Source organism: Drosophila serrata, unplaced genomic scaffold (genome assembly GCF_035046125.1).
Source record: "Drosophila serrata isolate PLE 108 unplaced genomic scaffold, ASM3504612v1 contig_293, whole genome shotgun sequence".
Lineage (NCBI taxonomy): Eukaryota > Metazoa > Arthropoda > Insecta > Diptera > Drosophilidae > Drosophila > Drosophila serrata.
This window is the reverse complement of record NW_028257191.1, coordinates 398,586-425,629: the sequence shown is the minus strand read 5'-3', so window position 1 is coordinate 425,629 and position 27,044 is coordinate 398,586. Positions and strand designations below refer to the sequence as shown.

General features: G+C 38.4%; 1 protein-coding gene and 1 long non-coding RNA gene across 4 annotated transcripts in view; one reads left to right on the top strand and one right to left on the bottom strand.

The window, feature by feature from the left end:
* Positions 1 to 25,203, top strand: part of LOC110187613 (uncharacterized) — a 157,340-nt gene extending 132,137 nt beyond the window's left edge. Inside the window, exons 1-4 of one of the 3 annotated variants that reach the window (XR_015272536.1) lie at positions 21,569 to 21,685; positions 24,045 to 24,373; positions 24,439 to 24,595; positions 24,659 to 25,203. This is a non-coding gene — a long non-coding RNA (uncharacterized LOC110187613). Of the gene's footprint in view, positions 1 to 21,568; positions 21,686 to 24,044; positions 24,374 to 24,423; positions 24,596 to 24,658 lie in introns of those variants that run through there. The other 2 variants (XR_015272535.1, XR_015272537.1) reach the window with 2 other exon arrangements.
* LOC147643070 (uncharacterized) lies at positions 5,469 to 6,011 on the bottom strand. The gene has a single exon (XM_086836862.1). The coding sequence runs from the start codon at positions 6,009 to 6,011 to the stop codon at positions 5,469 to 5,471; it is 543 nt and encodes a 180-aa protein (XP_086692988.1).
* Positions 25,204 to 27,044: the final 1,841 nt, after the last annotated feature.

Genomic DNA, 27,044 nt, shown 5'->3' with positions numbered 1-27,044 from the left:
TTAATACGACCACGATAGTTCCCTCTGAAGTTTCCACGTCCGCGGTTTCCGCCGCGCTGTGGGTAATTGTTATAGTATAGGACAGTATTTTGCTGTCCAATTGCTTCTGTGCAACTATTGACAAATTTCGATATGGCTTCATTCATGGTGTTAAAAGTGCCAGCCTGCATGATAAGTTTTACCTTATCAATTGCGCAATTCTTTGATATGGCTTTTACTGCAGACTGTGTGGAATAACTTCTGGCTAACGCTAGTGGAAGGCCGTCCGTTATATATGCACTTTCCAAAGCTTTTGTCATCTGCTCAACCACTGTTGTATATTGGTTAGCAGTTTTATTGCGTTGCTGTAGGTTCATCAACTTGGCTGTTAATACCTCTACAGTTTCGCCTTTGACATTGCTTTTTATTCCGGAAATGAGTTCTGATATTGTTGTTTCATTTCCTACCAAGTTTCTGGCGACACCTTTTAGCTTTGTTTTTATTATTGAAATAGCTAATTGCTCGTGTTCGCCTTTTATCGATTCTATTATTTCAAGTGCATCGAGAAAACTTGTTAAATTTTCTGCTTTACCATCAAATGGTGGTATAAGCTTAGATGCAGTGTTTATAAAATCCATATTTGATTGTGCCATATTGATATATTTTTCAACTTCATATTGATATATTTTTCAACTTTCTTCAACTATGCTCGAGCTACTGTCTGAGTCTATTGACTTGTCAAATTCAGACATTAATATAGCTGGGATAGTGAGATTGTTAATATCTTCCTCGTCAAGACCGTGTTGGTCAATATCAATAACTTCTTTAGACTCTGATTCTTCACCAGTTTCAATCGAAGTATTGAGAATATTCGGTATAGTTATTTCAAGCTCAAACTTTTGTCTAATGGCCGTTAAATTAGATCGTAGTCTGATCAAATACTTTGATACTTCTGACCAGTGATCTTGAGTGAATCTATCTCTATGTTCGTATATTAGTGTTCGTGCTTCATTGAAGCATTTGACTAATACTTCTACGTGTTTCTCAACTGTACTTTTTTGTATAAGCCTATTCTGTGTTAGAGACTTGTATGATTTATCGAATTCTGATCTAATGTTTGATAGTTCTTTTGTTAATTCATTCCATTCCATTATAGTATGGTTATGAATTAGTTTTTGACACCATCATAACATTTACTCTATCTAACGTTGGGTGCTATCTATTCTTTATCTACTTTTGATTTTTTTTGGCTATTTGTGTGGTCATACATACATATATATTATGTTTCAATTATATTTATTTATTTTTATTTCATTTTCTTTATTTTTATTTTTTTTGTTACTTATTTAGGTACATTTCGCTATATTTTGCTTAGTTAATAATTGTTGGATGTGTGCTTGTTCTGATTTATAAAGAAACATTTTTTTTTTTTTTAATTTTGTCCAAGTCATTCGCTCGGCTCATATACCTTTAGGCATCTGTTGTGTAGTTTTTATATTTTGTAAAAACAATTGGCGCACATTATAACAACAATTATTACTAGCATTATACTTAGAAATTCCATATCAGTTTCGTTTGATTATACCTTATTTATTACGTTAGCAGTGGAGTCCACTGACTTAACGTCTACTAAACCCATTGTGGTTTCGCAAAAATTATTTTTATAATTATACTTATCATTTACTTCGTTACTGAATTTACTTATAGCGTTACTTTTCATCTAATCTTGCTTATTTTTTTTTTTTTGTTTCATTTGTCATATTTGTATTTTTTTTTTACATGCGTCCTGCCTATTTTTCGTATAGCTTTACGGGCTATACTTCTAACCGAGCGATGGTTTTATTTTATATCATATGTATATATAGTGGTGCCTGCTGCATCCTCTGCGTCAGCTGGTCGTCGCCGGTTGGCTACGCTGACGCTCCTTCGTAGGCGGAAGTGGCGGTTTGCCCCTCTCGCTATCGCTCTGCTACTGACGTCCGGGGCCTATTGGCTCAGGCGGTGCCGGTGCTGGTCTTCGCACTGGTCTTGGCTAGTTTCCTCGTTGTACATGCATAATCGCATGTTACTGAATAGAAGGGTCCAGGGCAGTCGTTTGGGCAGCTCTTCGGTTGTTTCTGTAGTGGCTTTGGAATATTAGGTTTGGATTTTAATTTTCCATTTATAATATGTATTTTATTGTCTGAGTGAGTTGCGACTTTCGGTACTTTGTTTAGTAGGGTTTCATTTTAAAAAATGTAGCTCGTTTTGCAATTTTTGGGCCGTCGACCATGCGGGCGGCGTTGGTTGAGCGTATAAAAGCCACTTTATGTGTGCTATTCTCTTATTCCCCTCGTACCATCGCTCACTCTACTCACTCAGACTTATTATTTTTGATTTTAATTATTCCCACGTAGTTGCCGTCGTCGTCGGTGCCAAACTGCCAAGCTAGGTGTTGCTGCTATTTATTTTGTTGCTTATGTTGCTGCTGCTCCTGTTGGATTGTCCAGCTTGTCCTAAGTCCCAGAGGACTTTGTCACGGTCGCCATGTTGTGTGTTCCTTCTCAAATAACTTTCACTACGGATTTGTTTGTTGAACCGATTGGTTCGGCTTGTCTTTTACTAATGTTTCATTGAATCTTAGACTAAGGCTTGCTAGCTGTCGGCGCAGCGGCAGAGCAGCCGTTTTACCTTATACATCAGTAAAGTATGTAAAGTCAAATGAGAGAGTCGCGCATGCATATATATATATATATATATATGAGCGGTCAGCGTAAGAACTATGCTGACTCGGCTCTTATGCGAGTAATGCATTAAGTGCATCTCGTATTACGTTTGCACTTGAAACGTATTTAGGTACTTGGCACGCTGTCGATGAGTGACAAAGGCAATGCCCTTTTGTATATTTATGTTGTGCAATATGAACTCATATATGGATACACTACTCTACATGTTACTTATTACACTATACTACACTACTTATGGTATTAAGGTATTCTGGTAGACTGCTTGTCTTTCCAAATACTAATTCATATGGACAATAGCTATGTGCCATAGAAGGGGTTGTGTTGAAACAATAAACAAAATATTGAAGCCATACGTCCCAGTCAGTTTTATTAACTGATATGTAGGATCGTATATATTCATTAAATGTTCGATGGCTTCTTTCTATTGCTCCGACAGTTTGGTGATGATGTGCAATTGATGTTATATTTTGTATTTTTAAATATTTGCACAAATCATTTATAATTGAATTCTTATATTCCGTTCCCATGTCCGAAATGAACGTCTTCATTGGACCGTACTTGAGAATAAAAGATTCAAATATTGCTTTTGCTATTGTTGTTGCACTTTTGTTTGCGACTGGTATAGCTACTAAATGCTTAGTCAAGTCACATATAAGACTTTGGTAATGAACCAATTGTATCCACTATAACTCTGTCAAAAGCTTTTACTGGTGTTTCAGTTATGGTTAATGGGGTCTTATTATGTTTTATTATTTTTGATTTCTGGCATTTTTGACATTTCTGGATATGCTGTGTTATATCACGAGTCATACCTTTCCAGTAATAATGTCTTTTGACCTTGGCCAAGGTTTTTGTAATGCCTGTGTGACCTCCTTGTATTGGATCATCATGTAGTGTAGACAGTATAGCTTCTTTCTCTTTATTTTTATTTATTATAGTCACCGGGTTGAGTAGCGCTACTCTTAATGTTTTCAATATTTTATTGCCCAAATTTTTGAAATTATCTATTGAAATTTTTTCAAAGATATTTTCCCACGGTGCTATTTTTAATTGGCTTATTTTTAATATACCGGCTTCTTTTTCAAGCCTTGGGAATAGTTGACCTAAATCAATATTTCCATTTGTATATACATATATCGCCAATATCTATTCTTGTTATAATTTTCTTACCATGTCTAAAGAGACAGAGCATATCTTTTGTATGCAAGGTCACTACTTTACGTACTTCGTAATTATTAATGACGTTGTATACGTTGGGCTGAGAAGCATTTTCTGTAGATTGCCTTGGCAATTCTACTTTTTTATTTTCTGCGCAGAAATTCTGTCTACTTTGGTACCTGGTAGTGACTTTCAGGATTTTATTTTGTATGTCTTTTAATTCGGATATTGTTATCCTAGATAGAGCGTAGGCTTTACCCTTTAGATACTCGACTGTAAAGTCATATTCTTCTAATTCTAACCGCATGAATTTTGTTTAAGGAGTTGCGAAGTTTAAAAAAAAATAAATTATTTGTGAGTAAAACACGTCAAGCGGGTTTGGTGGGCAAAAATCAACTGAATATTCTTTATTGATAATGTTTTAAAGAAAACTTAATTTAGGTTTACAGAAGTGCTTATTAGTTTTTCTTATGAATTATTCTGATTGACATGTGTAAGATCGTTGGCCTTTAGATAGCCTGAATTTAATAACGATCGATGAACTATGCATTTCCTGTTTACTGTGTTATATTGCTTATTTGGATTTTATATTTTCTTAGAACTCATTTTGGTTGGCATGTGCCAGATCGTTAACCTGTGCATTTCCTGTTTGCTGTATTACTTTATTTATTATATTGTTTATTTAGCATTTAATGAGTTAAGCAATTCTTGTACTTTATTATTAAGAGGTGGTAAAGAAGAAATTGGGTTTTGGACATATGCGGGAAGTGAAGTGGGGTTATACGTAACTTCTCCCTCTTTTAGATAAGAATTCTCCTGAATTTTATTGTTATTGAGCTGAATTTTAATTTTCTTGTGTTTTAAAACAATGTACGCAATTAATACAATTATTGACAAAAGTATGGTTGCATTAAAAATATAATTTATGTCTTTATGTGTTTTTAACTTTCTTATGTTCGACCAATTATTATGTTCCATTATTTTCTCAAAAGTGATTTGTTTAGTAAAATTTTGAGTTTGGTTTGATTTCTCATATAAAATTCTTTTCTTATCTAATTCGTATGAATTTGTAAAATAACTATTTTCTATACCTATTGTACAATTTGTAAAGTGTATTAGAATATTTTTTTTTCATTTTAATTTCATTGCTGTTGCAATTTTGATATAATGTTTCGTTTTTTTGCATTCTTAATTACTACGGTTTCTTCGTCTAGTTCTAATATTTGCATTTCCTTTCTTTGTATCAGTTTGCAATTTTTCTTAAATACACAATGTTTACTTTTTCGCATTTCTTTTAATTTTTTATTTCTTTTATAGGTGTATGTTGAATTTTTATAATTAAATATCAATTCTGATTCCTGATCTATTTCAAAGTTTTCTTCATTAGGCATCGGTATTATCTGTTGTATTTTTACTGTTATAAAGTTTTTTGGTATTTCTATTGCGAATACTAAAAGATTATTTCTGAACATAGCCGTAGCTAACTTTATATGGTTTAGTTTGTTGAAATCGATATTGTATTTTTTTATTTCGTGATCTGTTAATATGCTGGGATGTAATATATTGTATCTAGCAGAAGCAACGTTATCCTGCAAATGTTCAATCTTATTTTTTATTGACTGAATTTTTATCTGTTGGTCGTAATATAAGTTCTCCTGGTATTGCCATTGTCATAAGTATTGTCGCCAGCAACCTAGTCGTCGTTAGTATTTTCGAATTCACTCTCAGGGGACATATCCTCTTGTTGATTTGGTGCGGCTCCGTGTCTGGTCTGTACCTTAACTTCAAGGTGGCTTTTATCAGGTTCCAGTTGTCCGGCTCCGGGATATTTATTACTGCATCCTTTGCTTGACCCTGAATTGTCCTGTAGAATATTGTCCTTGTGGCTTCTCTCTTGAGTTGTGGGTCCTCTACCGTCTGTAACAGGTACTCCACGCTACTGAAGAAGGAGTTGATGGAGATTTCCCCGGTTCCCATAAAGGTTGCCAAACTATTGATGTTTTTGAACAACCGCTCTTGTTGGGCTGGGTTGTTTCCATTTCCTTGGAGCTGTACATACGCTTGTTGCAGTTGCTCCAGCTGTCTTTCCCTTATGGCCAATTGTTCCAAAAGATCCGCTTGAGGCATCTGGCCGTTATCGTGAGCCATCCTGTTATTGTCGTATGAAGCGATCCTTCGCTGCCTTCTTATATCCAGGCTGAGTAGATTTCCTTCTTGGCGCTGTCTAAGTCGATTTTAGTTCGATCTCTACAGGCGTTAATCCACTGATTTTTAGTTGGATTTAATGCTGTTGCGCTGCTTGGTCCGGTTTTGCTTTGATCAATGCACTTTTCTATGCACTGCACCACGTTCACTTATCGGACTGATTTTTAGTTCGCTTCTTTTCGCTGACTTTTTGTATTTTTTTTTATTTATCACAAAAAATTTTTGTTATATATATATATATATATTTTTTTTTTTTTTGCACGTTAAGTTCGAGTGAATTGCTGCTAATTCCTGTTCTGTAGTAATTTTATTGCTTTCACCTTTCGTGAACGCTCTCGATGCGTATGCAATTGGAAGTTGGAGTCAGTTATAGTTTTGGGTTAAAACTGCTCCACATGCTTGCTTACTTGCATCAGTGATTATGCAAAATTCTTTGCTAATATCGAGGTATTGCATCAGGGTTGGTTCCATAAGTTTCTTTTTTAAATACAGGAATGCTTTTTGGCATTCGTCTGTCCATAAAAATGGGACATTCTTTTTACATAATCTTGTTATGTGCCGTGAATAGTCTGCGAAGTTGTTTATAAAACGTCGATAATAGTTGCAGAATGCAACGAATCGTCTAGCACTGTCCGCATCATGTGGCACGGGATAATTCATGATGACATCAAACTTTTTGTCATCTGGAAGTATTCCTTTTTTTTTTTTTTTTTTTTTTCTTGGACGTTGATGCTCTAAGGTCAGTACATACAAGTGGCCCGTATGACACCAGGCACGTGCCTGTTTGGGTTAGGTGTTAGTAGGCGCGATGGAAAATATAGGACAGAATACGAGGAAAATTGACTACCGGCGTGCTGCCAGATTGTTAGCTTGCATGCTTACTAAGTGTGTTAGTATCAAAGATTTTAATTTGGGAAGGGAATCTACGTTAGAGATTAGTGTGTACAAATCATTATAATTTGCACATAACACTCTAAAAGGTTCATGCAGTTTAAAGGAGGTTCTACAGTGGCGCAACACTAATGGGATATAGGATCTAGTGGTTCTACATGGTACATGGAAATTAAGCTGACTCAACAAGTCAGCACTTTCCACATCACCATGGATAAGGTTAAAAATAAAGGTTATCCCTAGCATCGTTCTACGATTGGCTAAGGACGGCAAGTTTATTAATAGGAGTCTTCTAGAGTAGGAAGGTAATCTTTGGTTTGCATCCTAATTTAAACCGCGTAGAGCGAAAAGTAAAAAGTTCTTTTGAACCGACTCAATTTAGTAACATAGGGGTCATTGAATTACTTCGACCACCGTTTAATAAATCCAAGCACACCCCTGGCTCTATTCACCATAGACGAAATATGATCAATAAAGTCATGTTTTGGGTCCAAGCGGACGCCCAAATCGTCAACTGTATTAATTCTTTCCAAAGAGCAGCCGTTCAGCGTGTAAGTAGCAAGCTTAGGAGCGACACGAGAGAATGTCATTAGCTTGCATTTCGAGCCATTTAAGTTTAATAAGTTTACACGGCACCAAGTTTGAAAATTATTAAGATCTGTTTGTAAATCCGACTGGCAGGCAACGTCATTGTATTGCACGCAAAGCTTGACGTCATCCGCGTACATAAGTACTCTGGAGTTAGTCAAGACTTTGGGCAGGTCATTTATGAACAATGTAAACAATAAGGGTCCCAAATGGCTTCCTTGCGGGACACCAGATGTAACCCTTAGAATATTGGATAAATTATTCTTAAAGATTCTTAGTAATTCTTATTTCTTATTCTTAATAATTCTGACGTGAGTGAGGAGTCCACCGCTATAAGAACTCCACCCCCGCGTCTGATAGGGCGATCTAGCCGATATACCGTGAACACAGTTGGAAAAACTTCGGAGCTCAGAATCTCCGGCTTTAACCAGGTTTCTGTGAGCACAATAACCTGAGATGCAAACGAAAGGCTATCAGAATACAAGTTAGGAAGCTTACTACGTAAGCCTCTTGCATTCTGATAGGAAATACCTAAGGAGTAGGTTAGTTTTTTGGGTCGGGATTGGAAGACGTAGAAGGCGCAGTGGTAACATCAGGCCTGGGAAGAGCCAGAAGTTGGGAGAGCAAATAGTGTTAAAGAGCTCGTTAGGGACATTTATTTTGAAAGATGAAATGTCCCTTGCGTAAGAAAATTTGAACTTTTCCACCTTTATCTTAATTTTTTCGGCTCTGGTTTTGCCTTGTATAAAGGCGAGAACATCTTCCGATGTTTGGTCAGGGGAGAGCCGCGAGACAAAAATATGTCTCGTTGGTGGAACAGCTATAAAGGCTTTTGGCAAGGCAGATTGGTTATCTGCCGTGCCATTGTCGGCCGGTATTCCGGGCCTAACACCCTGGGCAGATATATTTGTGTGGACGGGACTTTGAGGGGTCAATATTTGGGACCCCCCAGGGGATAAAACAGAAAGCACCGGCGGTACGGGCACTCCCGCTGCACATTCGGATACCGAATCTTTCCTAGCGCTCGATCTCAGCACTCTTGGAATTAATGCTGAGGTCGAGGGCTGTGCCGAGGGAGGCTGCTGCTGAGAGCCCGTTGCAGGTAGTTGGGGTTCGTCTACATGCTGCCCACCAGTAGCAGTTTTTTTGCGCCTAGGAGACTCATTTAATAGCGTAAGGCTATTAAATTGGGTGTCCAGCGCCAAGAACATATAAAGAGTTTTACGAAAACTCGTTAAAATGCCCTTAAAACCGCTTTTGGTTTGCCGCATGAAAGACGTCATTTCCCTTTCTACATCGCGACAGGCCTCACAGCAGTAACGCAGGCCGATGTTTTTCCTTACATCGTCCACCGTCCGAGCTGCAACTCCAATACACTTGGCGTGCATGACGTTGTCGCACAGCCAGCAGCCGATTGTAAGGTCACCTGCAGCAATTGCCTTTTTGCAGGTTTTAACGGAACAGACAATATTTGAGGACATTATAGCGACTTACCACTGTACTTTCAATTGAAAAAAAAACAACAGAGCTATGAAGAAAGAAGCGAGAGCGAGAGCGAGAGAGCGGGAGAGCGTAATAGATTAGATAAGATAAGAAGTGCAGCGGTACAACTAAAGCGAGAGAGTTGGAGAGCGTGGGAGATAAATAGATGAAACGTTTAGCTGTTGCGACGGCGCAAACAAAAGCTAAACGAAGAAGGCACAAAAAGGAATTCAAAATATGCAAAAGCTAGCACTAGCAGCACAACTAAATTGGAGAATAAAACCAATTATATACACATAATTAGGATAGCTGCATGCACACGCGAAGTGAACGGGAAGTTATAAACACAAATTAGAAAATTTAAGTTAACCCCGGTGGTTAGATTGAAACTTTAACACAAAACGAGAGCGCAAGAAAAAAACACTTCCGTTTACTTGGAAAGATGATAATGAGGTGATAATGTGTGCACTTGCGATCAAGGAATGTCACTTCGTGCATAAAGAATGAACATTTTTGGGGATGTAATTTGAGGTTATTTTTTCACAGAGTTCAAATACATTGATTAGGTTTTTGATCATATGATGCTCTGAACATCCAATGACGATTAGATCGTCCATATAAAGGAATGCTTGTGATGGTTCTAGACCCGAGAATGCTATTGTCATCATTCTCTGAAATGAATTTGGTGCTATTTTTAAACCAAATGGAAATCGCGTGAAGCGATATGATCCATTGTTTGTTGAAAATGACGTTATATTTCTTGAGCTTTCTTCTAGCTCTATTTGATGAAATCCTGACATAAGGTCAAGGCATGAAAAGTATTTAGCTCTACCTAGTTGATCTAGAATGTCGTCGATCCTGGGTAGGGGAAATTTATCGGACAGTAATTTTTTATTTATTTGGCGATAGTCTATTACTAATCTCCATTTCTTAACGTCTGAACCTGGAAGTGATTTTTTGGGTAGTAATAAAAGAGGGCTATTATACTCGGGTACAGATTCTTCAACTATATTGCCTTTTATTAGCTTATTTACTTGTTTCTTTATCTCTTCTATGTGACTATGCGGTGTTCTGTAATTTTTAATGTTTGGAAAATGTTTCTGTAATTGAGCTATGACTTCTTCTGTTCTCGAACTTGGGTTTGTTTGAATTATTTCATAATTCGAAAGAGGTTCATAATTGATATTATTTATGTCGACTAATTGGTCATTATTGGTTGTATTCAGGTGTAATTTCTTGGTTAGGAATTAAGACATTATCTTCTATTGAGTTAATGTCTAACTTTCGAACAACTTCAGATCTTGCTGGTAATAGTATTAAGTTATTACCGGAGCTGAGTTTTATGTTATTAAAGACATCTGAGTTTTCTTTAATTAGTGATATATCTGCTCCTGTGTCTAGCAGAAATGTGAGAGTACTGTTTGTAGAAATGTTCTTGAAGGTTACAAACATATTCAGACTAAAGTTTATTGTGTGTACTTTTTTATTTAATTTTGTGTATCTAAAGGTGTCTGGTCTGGAGTTACCGCGACCCCTGTAATTTCCTCTGTACTGTCCTCTGCCTCTATTATTGTTATTGTATCGGAGATTGCCGTTGTTGTTGTAGTTGGCCCTTCCTCGGTAGCTTCCTCTACCTCTATTATTGTTTTGTTGCCCACTGAAGTACAGGACGCTGTTAGCGTGCCCTGTTGCTTCTGTGCAACTATTAACAAATTTCGATGTGGCCTCGTTCATGGTGCTGAACGTGCCAGCTTCCATGATGTATTTTACCCTGTTTATTGAGCAATTTTTGACCATTGCCTTAACAGCATGTGCTGTGCTGAATTTAGCAGCTATTTCTGAAGTTAGTCCATCGTCGATATAGGCTCCTTCTAGGACCTTTGTCAACTTCTCTACTTCTTGTACATATTGGTTAGCCGTTTTCTGTTCTTGTTGTAGATTCAGTAATTTTGCTGAAATTACTTCTACTGATTCTCCTTTTACTTTAAACTATAGTTTGTCAATTATGGCTGTAATTGTCGCTTCATTTGTTATTAACTTTCTTGCATGGCCTTTTAATTTTGTCTTTATTAAACTAATAGCAACTGTTTCATGAGAACCTTTCATTGAATCAATTAGACTCAAACCGTCTATGAAACTCGTTAGGTTTTCTGCCTTTCCATCGAACTCAGGTATTATCGATGAGGCTAACTTTAGATATTCTAATTGTGTCATAGCCATGTTTACTGTTTTTCGATTACGGACTCTGATTCAGATTCGGATGGCTCTGGTAAAATTATTACCGCTGGTATTGTTAGATCATGTAGATCTTCTTTTTTATTATATTTTCTGAATCGCTTCCTATTTCGGAATCGCTAACAGACTCTATATCTGTATTTGTATCTTCTTCGACTACTGCTGGAGTGTTTAATATTGAGGGTATTGTTATATTCAGTGAAGATTTTTTTTTTATTTATTATTATTTAGATTATTTTTTAATCTATGTAAAAATCTTGATACATACGACCAATGGTGAGTATTTAGTTTTTCTCTGTTGTCGTGTATCAATGATCGTGCTTGATTGAAACAGGCAACTAATATCGTTGCGTGCTTACTTATAGTCACGTTTGTACTATTCCTATTTTGCGTTAAGCATTTGTATGATTTATCAAATTTTAATTTGATTTCAACTAATTCGGCATTCAATAGATGCCATTCCATTTCATGCTTATAGAGTCTTCGATATAAATTGTGTCAAACGAAAGAACAAACATAGATTGGATACGAATTTATTTAGTATTCTAAATTGAATTCAATTTTATATATGTATTGTTAGAATGCAAAAATATATTTGACATTTTGTTTTATGCAATCTTTGCTGCTGTTTTATATTTTTTTAAATTTTCTTAAATTTTATCCAGGTCATTTGCCTTGCTTAAATATTTTTTTCTTAGGCATTTATTGTGCAATCTATAGATTTTAAAAAATACATTAGCACACATTATTACTACGATGATAATCAATAATGTGGTTATTATACCCATGTCTCTATCCTCAACTTCAACTTTGTTAATGACATTTGCAGTGGAGTACACTGTTTTACTGTCTATTAACCCCATATCAGTTGGATAATTAATTTCTTTTAATGTAACTTTATTTGTATATGGGTATTTTTTCTGACTTATTTGAGAATCTGGATATTTACTTATACTGTTGTTATTCATAACCTACATTTTGATTGAACATTTTCATTTGAAAAATTTTTTTTGGTTTGACAGTTTCCTTCCTAATTTTCTTACAGCTATACGGGCTGCACTGCTATCGAGCAAAAAGAGTTTCGCACGATTTTACAATTTTGTTTTATATTATTAGTATTCTATTTATGTTCTATATTTATCATTTATCATTATTTATCATGTTTCCTGCACTCTTTGTAGTGCGGCCAGCTTCTGTGCCCTCTGTGGCACTGTCGGTTCCTTGGCCCGCTTGATGTGCGCGGCGTTGCCGGTGCTGGGTTGGCACAGGCTATTGCTCCTTCTGGTTGCACGTCGCAACGCAATGTGGTGAGAATAGTGGTCCCTCGCAGTCAACAGGACATCTCTTCTTTAGTTTCGGCAGTATCGCTGGTATGTGGATAGGTTTTGGTTTTAACAAGTTTTTTATTTGATTATTATCTGGCGAGTTAGAGTGAGAGGCTTCTTTTTTAACCCGGAAGGTCTCTATAAGATGGTCAAGCTCAGTTTGTAACTTCTGTGCTGTAGACCATGCAGGCGGTGGCGATTGTTTGTATATTAGCCACTTGCCCATTACTCATCTCTACTCACTCAGATGTGGTTTTTCTCTATTGCTTTTGTTGTCCATCTTCCTTTGCCGATGTCGCTGTTGTTCTTGATGTTACTCCTGTCCTTGGTCTTCCAAGACCACTGTCACGGTCGCCATGTGGTGAACTTTTACTGTCATATTTAATAAAGTCCTTTTCAATGGTTTAGTTTTGGTTATTATTTATTTTGGAGCAACTGTGTGTGTCGCTCCAATTGTTGGACATATCTGTCTTTTACAAAATCTTTACTTAGGCTACTTAGGCTAAGCCGCGTAGCTGCGCTGCCGGTAAAGCCAGCAGCGGAGCGGCTGCATTATGTATACATATGTATGTATATATTGGCTGAAGGAATGTGTTATGCGCGCTTTTGTTATGTATACAAAAGTGCGACGGCCAGCGAGGAAACGCGTGGTCAGCACTTTAAGCTCATAGCGCATATGTGTGATCATGTTACACATGCACTTGAATTGGGATGTTTACAATAACACTGCAACAAAGTGTCACAGTGTATTCATACATATAATTTATGTATGCCTTGGTGCTCTATATAAGTACAGTAGGGATTCGATAAGTGCGTATAGTACAGTTGATCTAGATTATCATCAATTCTAGGTAGTGGGAATTTATCGGACAATAGTTTTTTATTTATTTGACGATAGTCGATTACTAATCGCCATTTTTTCTTGTCTGAGTCCGGGAGGGACTTCTTCGGAACTAATAAAAGGGGGGTATTATAAGCTGAGGCTGATGGTTCGACTATTTTGTCATCTGCCAATTTTTGGACTTGGGATTGAATTTCCTGTACTTGGCTGTAAGGACTTCTACAGTTCTTAATGTATACGGGCTCATCATCCTTCACTCTAAGCTTTTGCTTGTAAAAATTATTTGTTGTTATCGATTCGGTTTCCAGTCCGAATATGTCTGTATATCTGGTGCATAAATCTTTTAATTCATTTTTGAACTTGGGCGGAATGTTTTTAATAAGCTTTTTCATAACGAAGTCATCTCTTCCTTCGTTAGTTTCTTTTATTATATCATAATTATTTAGAGTTTCATATTTAATTTTATTTAAATTTACAATCTTATTGGAATTTGTTGTATTTATAATACGGACATAAGTATTTTTGTGATTGGATATCGTATTTGCGATATAAATTCCTTCATCAATTTCTTGATTTAATATCAGTATTTGATTTTTTACTGAGGGAATTTGTATTTCACGGACAACTTCGGAACGAGCTGGGAGTACTGTGGCATTATTTTCACAGGTATGAAGTATTTGTAATTTAATGGGATAATTTAAGTTGTTTGGGCGAAGAATTAGTGAGTCGCCACTCTGTGTGAAATCTAATTGGCAATTATATTGTTTTATGAAATCTATTCCTAGTATGCCATCACTAGGTATTGGGAAATTTTGCTCGACTAAATATACAGGCTAAGCCTTTTGAAGAGATTGTGCCTTCGCCAATCCCCGATATTTGGGTATGAATTTTATCATTTACATTTTCAAATATATCTACATTTTCTTTTAATATAGATATATCTGCACCAGTGTCAAGCAACAGTGTATAAGGTTTACCTGTTCTTTCATTGTTAATTTTTACAAAGATGCTGAGATTAAGGTTGATGGTTTTTACTGAGCCATTTTTGGGCTCTAAATAGCTGAAGGGTTCTGCTGGTTTCCCGAGTTACCTTGGGTTACTCGGACATTATTCTGATTATTGCTTGCCCCGCGGTTGTTTCCGCCACGGTTATTTCCACCGCGGTTATTACCTCTATAATAATTATTGTTTTGATTATTATAATTCCGGTTGTAACCTTTATTTTGGTTATAGCCATTGCTTCGGTAGTTACCTCGGCTATTACCCCTACCGCGATAATTGTATCTGTAATTGTTGCCGCGATAATTGTTTCCTCGGTGGGCGTACAATATTGAATTGGCATTGCCTGACATTTCAGTACTACATTGTATGTACTTAGTGACGGCCTCATTCATGTTTGTGAAATTTCCTGCTTCTAATATTGTTTTGAGTCTGCCATGCTCACAATTTTTAACCATTGTGGTGATGGCTTCCTTCGTGCTGAATTTGTCAGCGTGTTCGGCCGAAAGGTCTTCGTCAATATATGAAGCTTCGAGGAGCTTTCGTAGGTTGTCTATTTCTGTTGTAAATTTTTCGGCTGTTTTGCCTTTCTGGACTGTTTTTGCCATTTTTGCTTTCAACACGTCAGATGATTCGCCGACTATAGTGTATTGCAGTTTCTTTATTATTGCTTCTATTGTTGTCTCATTCTGTACTCTGTATAGCGTTGATCCTACAAATTTGGATTTAATCACTTCTACAGGTAGGTTTTCATATGTTCCTTTTGTTAGGTTTACTAACCTCAAAGCTGTTGTGAACCTTTGTACACTCATAAAAATATTTTTCTAGATTTAAGAAAAATCGCCCTAAAAAATAATCGCCCTTAAACTAAGAAAAATTTTCTAGAATTAAGAAAAGGTTTTCATACATTTAGGGAATGGCACCATAAAATCAAGACAAGCCGCCATAAACACAATTTTTTAGGGTTAATATACTTTTTTTTCTAAAATTTAGGGCGATTTTTTCTGATTTTGTTCGTTTGGCGTCTTTCTCAATATACGGGCGAATCGCCCTAGTTTTGACGGTCAAATTTTCGTATAACCATGTCGAATTCTCTCTAGAACTACAGGTTACAGATTTAAGTTTAAAGGGTAATGCAAGAAAATGACAGAGAAGGAGATATTTTCGGTATTCTTCGGGAGGGCTTCCGGTTTTCAGTTCGTGTAAAGGGTTAGCTTCGGGGTTTCAGTTCGTGTAAAGGGTTAGCTTCGGGTTTTCAGTGCATCTAAACAGATCTATGAGTGACGTTGTGTATAAGTGAAAAAGTGAAGCCATGGAGCAATTTTTAAAAAGTTTAAACGGAGACATGTTGCTCAACGTTTTTGTTTACTTAAAGGTATTTACGTAGATTTAAAATCTTAATCTTATTAAAAATGAAGACCGGAAATTCACAATAAATGCAATAAAGTGCCTTACTTGGGAGCAACTGCGTGGGGAAATTCCGACGGAGCTTGTTGGTGTAGCCGTGGAGTTTTTCAATAACCTTGAAAAATTCAGGCGCAATGTAAGTAATTCAATATTAACTATATTATTTGCAATAAGTAGTATTTGTGCGCATATTTTAAATTCTGTCTTTGGTTAGGGTATGCATGTACACATGTATGTATATATAAATTATTTAATTGTCCAAGTCCGGCTGGCGGATCCTCCGCGGCAGGAGTAGAGCCGGTAGGTAATATGTCCGTGAGGGGCTGGCAGTATGGTACTGCCGATGGTTGAGTATTGGTGACCGCCGAGGTTGGCAGCCACTGGGGAGTCGGGTGGTCGCTTCGACTCCTTGCTTATCTCCGTTGTCACGGCCTTTACGGCACGATAATCAAATTCAATAATTAAAATGATTTAACGGCTAAGGCCGGAGTTTTGTGATAGAGCAAGTGCTCTTTATTTCAAATCCAAATTAAAACTAAACTCAAGATTGAACAAAAGCTCATGCATATCCGGCTGCCCGTGGCAGACCGCTGACCTTGCACATTTTGCAGAAGTCATACGATCGCTGTCAGCCAATAAGAGGGAGCCACGGGTCGGAATGGCACAATGTGCTGGCTCAGCTTTAGGGCCAATAAACCCGACCTAATTTTAGGGTGGACCATGCATGAGGGAATAGTATAATGATAATAATAATAATAATAAAAAGTGATTAATACTAGATAATGATAAACATGATAAATGATTAATATTAATAAAGGAGATAAGAACTGGCCTGCTCAGCCTAAGCTGGGAGTTGGTTGTTAACTACTCCCCCCTTAAATTAGACGCCGTCCTCGGTGACAGCCAGTTCGTCGATGGATTTTTGTAATTGGGCTGCCTCTCGTTTGCGCCTGCAGTGTTGTTGGAGCAGGACTAAGCAGCATAGCGTGAGGCTGACGGCAACTCCTGCGGCGAACCAAATCCTCGGGGAACCTCCATTCGACACGTCATCTCGGAGCTCCTGCATTAAACGCAGGTTATGCTCATTTATCCGCTGTAGCAAAGGCAGACTCAGTATGTGATCGTGTCCCGTGATGTTAATTAAGGGGGAGGCCGCAATACCCGGGCTCAAAATCACTGCGTGGTTGAAGTTCAAATATACGGAGTCGTTGATCACCGCCTTTCTCTCAAAGGTGATGAGGTGGGTCCCTATTATGGTTGTTGAGGGACCGTCATCGATGGTAATCCTCGTCAGTTTCTCATTAACGATAATTACTCCGTCGTCCACAATTGTAAGGGGTTCCAGATTGCTGGGCCGCGTCCGGCATGTAGCCGCCCCGCCTGCATGTAACTGCCTGGCGCAGGTGTCGTGCGACGCTTTTTTGCAAAATGTGGCCAAGTTGGTAGAAGTGCAATCGGAGACTGCTAGGATTCCGTCATCACATTCCGCCACGATGTTGTTTTCTATTTGTAGCATAGTATGGTAGTGTGCGACAGGGAAGAGCAGGACTTTTTTACAAATACGCTTAACTCTAGGATACTGGACTATAACGTGAACAAGAACATTATTTTGAAGAACCTTAATCTTAGATACATCCATAAGGCTAACTATTGGGACCTCTGTGAGCTGTTCGTCAAAAATAGCCTTTAGGTCATTGTGATTGAAAATGGTAGGATTGATGATATTATTTTTAGCAAGAGTGATGGTGATCATGCAATTTTGGATTTCTGATATTACCATTCTATTCCTGGCAAGGAGTGTTTCATACAAATGGCCTGAGTCGACAAGTCCGTCCCTCTTCTCCCTAAGGATCTTGTTTACTATGTCTGTGAGTAGGTTGATGTGCTTCTGTGTCCCTGTGTTAATTATAACCTGTCTATTATTAGCCTCGATAAGCGACGCTTGGTTGGTGTTGATTCTGCTTAAGTCGTCCGCGTCGGGTGTACCCGCCACGACCTTAAGGACTGAGCCCAAAAAATCAAGGCTCCTGGCCATTCTATGGTGTATCTTAAGTTCCTCCAATAGGTTTTGAGCATGCTCAATGTCCACTTCCAGCAGCTTCCTCATATGGGACTGTGGGAACAGTTCCAGCATTCTGATTGTGGAGTCGATTATGATGGCAAACTTGGACAGATTTTTCGAGTGCTTGACCAAGCCGTACTGTTCCCATATTAAGACATTGCCATCTAACACCGGAATGTATTTAGCGTGCGAGAAATCAGTGATTCTCGCGCTCGCGGTGGACAGCAGTATAATGGATATAATGGAGAGCCTGTGGGGATTTAGCAAAGATTGGGTTTTAATATAAGGGCGAATGTGGCGAGTGGAGTGCCTACCTAATGTTGTCCTTATGGACCACCCTCCCCTTAATGAGAACAGATGTTCCCAGATCTGCTTCTACGCGCTCTTCTGAATAAAGCGGTGTCAATTTATTCCCTAATCTTTTGTTGTTGCGAAGGTGTACTCTTTCGCCGACTTCGAAGACTCTGTTTTGCCTAGAAGGATTAACCCTGTCTAGGATGGATTGTTGTGCTTTGTCAATCTTGGCTTTAATTGCCAGCTTCATCTCCTCGCTGCTTGCGTGGATGACCTCTACCGGCCTAAACTCTGTGACTGAATGTAGCGACCTGTTGTATTCTATAGTGGACCTCAATATTAGTTCCACAGTGTCCTCAATTTTTTTTATCAATTTTGAGGCATCTGGCAATTTCCGCCAGGGTACTGCGAAATCTCTCAATTTGGCCATTGGAGCTGCTGTGTAGCGGTGGCGCATTGACAACGTCGATGCTGTATTGGTTTTTCAGCAATGATGTGATTGTCTCCGAGTTAAAGGAGGCCTCATTGTCGCAGTATATGGTCTTGGTGTTAGAGTAAAAATTTACTAACTGAAGAATAGGTGCTCGCACATCTATTATTGCCCTAGAAGTCAAGGGCTGTACGATAGCGAATTTGGAAAATTTATCGATGCAAGTTAAGAAAGTTTTTTTGTCCGTCGAAAAAATGTCGATATGCAACATTTCCCCAACGTATGATGGGATGGGCGTAGTTCCCAATTCCTGTTTCTTGGGATGGCGGTCGTATTTGGCTTTATTGCAGACCTAGCAATTTGCGACCACTTCGCTAGCTAATTTTGACATGTTCGGGAAGTAATAATCCCGGAGAATTTGTTTTGCGTTCTCCTGGGCAGCTCTATGTGCGCGATTGTGCTCAGTGTTAGTGATTTTCAACTGTTCATTAGCGTTGGTTATGTCACTGACAAAGGTTTTGCAATGCCAGAACTTTGTCGCAGGAAATTCCTGCCTCAAGGCATGTTGGATGCGAGCCAGTGTAGGGAAATCGCAGTGAATCGCGTTCACAACGTTGGCGTTGATGATCTCTCTAACGGATTCAACAAGCAAGTCTTTGTTGTTAAAATTGATGATATGGCGAGTTCTAATTCCGAAGACTATGAAATCTCGCCGAAGCGGTTGGTCCGCTTCTTCCAAAATAATTTGGTTCCTAAAGCAGTTAAGAGGTTTGTCTGTGGTCTCAATGGTGTATGAGAGCGAAAGCTCACTATGCACCGTGGCCGCGTCAGACTGGGCTTCAGCCTCTAAGTTATTCAGGGGTTGCCTCGATAATGCGTCAGCTACCAGGTTTTGTTTTCCTGGTGTGTCAAATACTTTCCCGTTGTTCTCATCAATGAATGCTTTCCATCGCTTGATTTTAGCGTTGGTATTTTTGTCGGATACCGCATACGTGAGAGGCTGGTGGTCTGTAAAGATCCGTATTTCATTGTTACCGTACAGGTAATTTTGGAGTTTGCCTATTGCCCAGACTATCGCCAATAATTCTCTTTCGTTGGTGGCGTAGTTCAGCTCGCAGTCTTTTAGTGTGCGTGAAATCATGGTAATAGGTCTTTTATTCTGGGATAATACCGCGCCTATTCCGTGTCAATATGCTTAACATGTTCCGTTTCATTTTCGGAAAAGATGATAACATCGTCAACGTAGACATAGCATATTTTGCCGATTTCTTCCCGCAGCACATCGTCGATGGCTCTTTGGAAAATACTCCCTGCATTTTTTAGGCCGAAGGGTAGTCGGCAGAATTCGTACTTCCCACCATTAACTGAGAACGAAGTCTTCTCTCTGACCTTTTCAGCCAGGTATATTTGGTGGTACCCTGACTTCAGGTCTAGGGTAGTAAAAAATTTGGCTTTTCCCAAGTTCGCTAGAATCATGGGTATGCTCGGCATGGGATAGCGATCGGCGACTGTTCGCTCGTTCAGCTTCCTGAAGTCGATTACTAATCGCTTCTTTTTACTGCCATTATCATCAGTCCCTTTTTTGTCAACTACCCAGGCAGGGCTGTTGTATGGGGATCTGGACGGCCTGATTATGCCATTTTGCAGCAGCTCTTTGATTTCATTGTTTACAAAGTCTGCTGCCCCCATAGGATAGGGGTATAACTTGGAGTAGACAGGTTCGTCACTCGTAGTTCGAATAGTAGCGATGACCGATGTGTTGAAGGTGAGCGCCTCGTTAGAGGTTGAAAACACCTTAATTCTTTTCAGAATAGTTTTTTTGAATTCGGCTTTAGCCGAACTTGGCACCACTATGTCATCGATTTTTGTGAAGTTGACATTTTGACAGTCAAAAAATTTGAGCTTTTCGGTGACATTTGCGTATTTTATTACGCTGTTGCCTAGGTCCAATGCTACTCCTGCTCGCGTTAGCGAATCGAAGCCTATTATAGCATCGAACGTGCTCAATGTATCCAAGAGGAAAAATGAGACGTCTAGTCCAAAAATGCGCATTATGCACTTGTATTTGACATCACTGGAGCCGTGGATAGAGCTCACAGTAAAAGGGGTTTCGACCGGCATTACGTTTCTTAGCTCCTTTACGGGCTTCACGTAATTTTTTGCCGCCCCGGTGTCGATGAGAATTTTTACTGATTTGCCAGCCAACTGTCGCTCGACGAACGGCAGTCGGGAACGCTCCCTAAAAAATGGAGGAGGTCGTAAAGCTCGGCGGAGTCGCTATCTTCCTTGATGGTGGCAACCTCAGCCTCAGCTGTGGCGGCATAATCTGTCACCTCCTGTTGGGGTTGGGCTATATTGTTGACGCGCTGGCGTCTTTGGCCTGATTGCCGCTGGGACGAGTTCTGCCTTTTGTAATTGTTGTTACTTTGAGGCTTTCCCCAGTTTGTTTCTTGTCTAAATTTAGCCGTTGAGGGGTCTACCTCCATGGGCTGAACTTTATTCTGGTCTAATGTTTCAGGATCCCTGCGCTTTGGCCAGGGATTGTTCTCATGAGATTTACTTTGGTTTTGTTTAGGGACAAAGTGTGGATTTTTATCCTCGCCTCTCCATTGCTTTCCCTGACCCTTGCTATTGCGCCTGTTGCCCTCATTGAAATGAGACTTGTCTTCTATAGCTTTTGCGTAGGATGCCGCGAACGCACTTCTTTCAATGCTGTTCTCTGCCTCTCGCGCAAACGCTAGTGCAGACGGAAGGTCTTTGGGTTGTGCCGGCAGCACAAGTGACTTGAGTGGTCTTTTAAGCCCTGCAATGAATGCAATAAGGGCGTCATCCCTAACTTCCTTATTTAGGATAGTTGCTGTGTCCGAGTTATGTGACATGACTATTTTGTTAGTGACAAGTGTGAGTTTCCTCTCGACCTCATCATAGTATGCCATAAGGTCGGAGTCTCCTTGCCGAACCATTTCTAAATTTTGCCGTAGCACTCTCAAGGACGTTTTGTCCGCATATGTGCAATCTAGTCTGGCTATAATTGCATCGAAGTTTAGCACTGTACTGTGGGACGTGAGTAGTGACCGAGCGGGTCCGCAAATTTTGTTTTTAATTATGACCACAGCTTCGTAGTGTGCCTCGCTGCCGTCGTATTTCTTGAATACTTCATAGGCATCTGATGCAGCCTGTCTCCACGAAACATACTCATCGTGGCTTCCACTGAACGTCGGCAGAGACTTTACTATGTCTAACTTGACATCGCATCTTACTGCAGGGTTTGGTACTACTCTTTTATAGACTTCTACCTGCGGCGCTTGCACTGACAGCGCGCTAACCTATGTTCTAACCGCTTCTAATTCTGTGGCGAAATCGCTTCTTAACCGCTCCTCCTGTTCGTTAAGGGCGGCGCTGACCGCATTTGCGACAAGCGCTTGGATCATCTCTGCGTTCAATTCTTGTTGATCTGTGTCCCTAACTTCGGGGCGAAATCCTACTTCTTCGCTATCTTCGCTATTGTCGCTATCAATTTCCTGTTTTACTTCTCTATACTCCCAACTCATTGGCAGTTAAAAGGACGCGTACAAGAATTTTAACGATTGGGTTCAAGACAAGATGTTTCAACGGGCCACTTTGGTGATGTGAAGCCGAAAAAATTAGCGAAAAACAATAGATCGTCACCTAAAACACAAAAATGTTGGATTAATTTGTCCCAAGAACAAACTATAATACAGAACGGTGACAACAAGTATAGGTCAATTCGACTGGGTGTAATATTAGCACAGACACACTGGATAACTTTGGTACAAAATTCAACATAAGCACAGTGGGTAAATTTGTAGCAAACCACAGGGGGAAAACGACTGGGACCTCTGAATGCGTATAGAGACCAACCTTAACAGAGAAATAAAATATTCCTTTGCATAATTAATTCATACAAATGTTGATTGTCTTGGCACCAGTGTGCGTTATTTGAGAACTACGGTTTCTTTTATTTATAATGCACTTTAAAAAATTCAGATCGAACAGAATTAAATCAACACGCAGAACATGGAAGTACCTTGTAATTAAATATTTGAATAATTTATTCACATAAAAATCGCCAGTACGAGTGTACGTAACTTGAGTTATTTATTTTATTTATTTTTGCCTCGCACTCATAAAAATCTGGATCAGAAATCGAAAATCGAGTCACTTTTTCTGTATATGTAAAAAATTCCTATTGCTGGGCATAGGAAATTGTATGCACTGGTATTTGTGTGTTGTGTATGTGTAGACCTTGGCTATTGTCGGCACTCAGCTACTTACATAATGTACAACTTCAGGGGTGGGATTCGAATATTAGTAATAATATTAATCCGTTGGGCGCCAATTATTTAATTGTCCAAGTCCGGCTGGCGGAGCCTCCGCGGCAGGAGTAGAGCCGGTAGGTAATATATCCGTGAGGGGCTGGCAGTATGGTACTGCCGATGGTTGAGTATTGGTGACCGCCAAGGTTGGCAGCCACTGGGGAGTCGGGTGGTCGCTTCGACTCCTTGCTTCTTCCGAAGTATGTATATGGTGGGAGATACTTATCTCCGTTGTCACGGCCTTTACGGCACGATAACCAAATTCAATAATTAAAATGATTTAACGGCTAAGGCCGGAGTTTTGTGATAGAGCAAGTGCTCTTTATTTCAAATCCAAATTAAAACTAAACTCAAGATTGAACAAAAGCTCATGCATATCCGGCTGCCCGTGGCAGACCGCTGACCTTGCACATTTTGCAGAAGTCATACGATCGCTGTCAGCCAATAAGAGGGAGCCACGGGTCGGAATGGCACAATGTGCTGGCTCAGCTTTAGGGCCAATAAACCCGACCTAATTTTAGGGTGGACCATGCATGATAATGATAATAATAATAATAATAAAAAGTGATTAATACTAGAGAATGATAAACATGATAAATGATTAATATTAATAAAGGAGATAAGAACTGGCCTGCTCAGCCTAAGCTGGGAGTTGGTTGTTAACTTATATATGTGTTGCTGCATAATTGCGTCGTTGTGTTTATGACGCCATGGCCTTGTGTTTTTGTCTCGAACTCTTATTAGTACAGTTATACATTGCATATATGTATGTATCTATAGTCGAACTCGGATTCGTCAAACAGGCAAAAACAAAAACACGCATATGACCTTTTTTTGGGTGTTTTCTTGCACCCTTCTTTTCTTAGACCGTCTTGCTCGCACGCATAATTTTGCATGCATACAAAAAATGACCTGCGACCGATCTTCGCTTGTGTGTCGGGTGACATTGTGCCACAACACTCACTCGCACCCTTTTACGCAGTAGCCAAATACACCGAGTATTTCGCGGGTGCACTTGTAGTTCCGGTGGCTTGTTGCACTTTTCTGATGCGCAAATTCAAAGGCTTGTACTTTATTTTTTTCAGGATGAAGTCGGTTTTCCTCAGCCCGCAGCTAACAGTTTTGCTTTAGAGTCGACTACATCACATGTGGAAATTACAAAAATAATTGCCGAGAGTGACAGGGGAAAACTAATCCTAAATAGTTTTCGCGACCTGAAAACCCTAAACGCTCGAACAAGAAAGGAATTGAGCCGTGTAATCGTGGACTATTTTCTTGCAAACTGTGTACGCCCGAAGCAAACTATTGGAGGATAACTTATCAGTGGAGATTCAGTTTAATACAATCGAAAGCAAATCTTGCCACGGTTTTTGAGGAGTTCCCGATACTAAACGAGTCCTTTGGTTATGACCTGGTAATTTAATCTAATGTTGAAATGTAACGTAATAAATGTAACATGTTTAGACACTATTTTTTAAGATTGAAGACGATTTTAACAGGCTATACCCTTCAAAAACCCATAATTTTGTGGACAAATGGGAGGCGTTTCAGTTTAATATCGCGCCCTTGCTGAAGTCCAAAGTCCGAGAACTACAAAGTTTAAATCTTTTAAGTGGCATAGAGTTGCAGTCAGAAGGTATATATTTTCATATTATAATATTATTATAAGAATTATTTATATATTTTAATTTTCACATAGCTTTAAAGGAAATAATTATATGGATGTGCATTCATGCTGTTTTAATACCGACCACAAGAGGGAAAAAAACGGAAGGTAACAAAACAGCAGCAAAGCACACTATCGTCGATTCCAGGAATACGTTCATCGTGGTGAAGCCTTCTGTAGCTGAGCTCCAAACATACATAAAAGAGCGAACAGAAAATTGCTACGCTGAAGGAACAAAACTTCAACCCTTCATTTGCTGCATCGGAAGTGGTATTTTTAGTTTAACAAATTTTTACATTTATGTTTCTGGAATTTTTTATTGTTTGCCAAGCTTTCAAAAAAGTATAGATATATGCTTTAAGATATATTTTGCTTTAATATCGAGTATCCACAAGAATGCCAACTATTTTGGACATTTATTCAAAGAGGAATATATGAAATTGACTTAAGCACTGACTTGAAAATCAGGGCGCTTTCAGAGCATCTTAATGACCTTAATAATTTAGTATTAAAGAACAGCGTTGCTTAATGTTTTTTCATATATTTTGAATTCTTATTTTTTATTAAGTTTTTATTTTTAATTCTCTATTAGTTTACTTTTTTGATTGAAATGGCACTGAAGTTTAGGCTTTAAGTTTTTATTTTTAATTCTCTATTAGTTTACTTTTTTGATTGAAATGGCACTGAAGTTTAGGATTTAAGTTTTTATTTTTAATTCTCTATTAGTTTACTTTTTTTTATTGAAATGGCACTGAAGTGTAAAATTTGCTCCTTAAGTTTTTCCGAATGCGAGGATTTTCTTTCCCATATGCGAGAATTTCATACTCTTAGTGTCCTCATTAACTTACCTTGCTGTTTTTCAACGTGCAATCAATCATTTTCCAGTATTAAATCGTTGCACAAACATATTCAGAACAAAAACATTCACTGCAATAGCCTCCATAATAATAATGTGTTTGAATTTTCTACAAATATCCCAAATTTGCAAAGCCAATCATCCGAATCGAGTATAAATGAGATCTCTGAGTTCCAAATAGAAAACAATTTAAGTACAGATGTGCCCTTGAACTGCAAACCGACTAGTACAAATTTGATGAATAACACCGAAAAGTTTACCTTATCCCTATGCTCAAAACTAAGTATTCCTCGTCAAGACGTATTCAAGTTGCAAAGTGAAATTAAAAAATACATTACAACGCCGTTAGTAAGGGAACTACAAACAGTTCGTTCCAATTTAAAAGATTCTTCAAATTTTAATATTGAGCACATCTTAAATTTTTGTCAAAATCCGTTCAAAACTGTGAGCAGTGAGCATAAATTATTAAAAATTCTGAAAGAAAAGAATTTATATCAAGACCCTTTAATAAATACAATAGTTGACAGAGTAAGTTCGCAGAGATTTAAGAACAGAATGACGTTAAAGTCTAAAAAAACACAAGGCGCGATTATTCCATTACAGTTTCACATTAAACAGTTCTTTGAAATGCCAAGGGTACTTGAATGTTTCGTAAAAAGGCTTCAATTATTAGAAAACCAAAAAAACTTTTGCAATTTTGTCAATGGCTATTTATGGAAAAAGGTGAAGTTGAATTTCAATAAACCTAATGGAATTCTTTTACCCTATTTCCTATATTTCGATGACTTCGAGATAAACAACCCCTTGGGGCCACATTGTGCACCGATTCAGGGAGTTTATTTGTCATTTCCCACAGCTCTAATAGAGTATAATAATATTTTTTGCGCTGCACTATTCAATTCGGCAGATATTAAGTCGTTAGGCTACTCACGGTGTTTGTATAAATTAATAGAGCTCTTACAAGATCTAGAAAATGATGGGGTAGAAGTAGCAGTTAACGGTGAGCTACACAAATTATATTTTGTTCTGGGCCTTATTTTGGGGGATAATCTGGGGCTTAACAGCGTTTTAGGTTTTACTACATCATTTTCTAGCAATTATTTTTGTAGGTTTTGTAAATTGAGTAAGGTAGAGACTGCAATAGCTTATGAAGTCAAATTTGAAGCATTGCGAACCGAAGATAATTACAAAGAGGACTTAGGAAAATCTGACGTAACACTTACAGGAATAAAATCAGAGTGTGCCTTCAACAAACTCCCTCACTTTTCAGCCATTAAAAACTTTTCGGTAGATATTCTTCATGACGTATTTGAAGGTATTTTACGATATGATATTTCAAAAATTATTTTGCATTACATTAGTAAAAAAACATTTGACTTAGAAACGTTGAACCTAAGGAAGACAAATTTTCAATATGGAACATCTGAAATCGGAAATATTTGTCCGCCTTTCCAATTAAATAATTTAAAAAAATGTAATATAAAAGCCACTGCCCGTGAGCTGCTTACCTTTACAACTTTCTTCCCAATAATGGTCGGTGACTTAGTTCCTATCGATGATGAT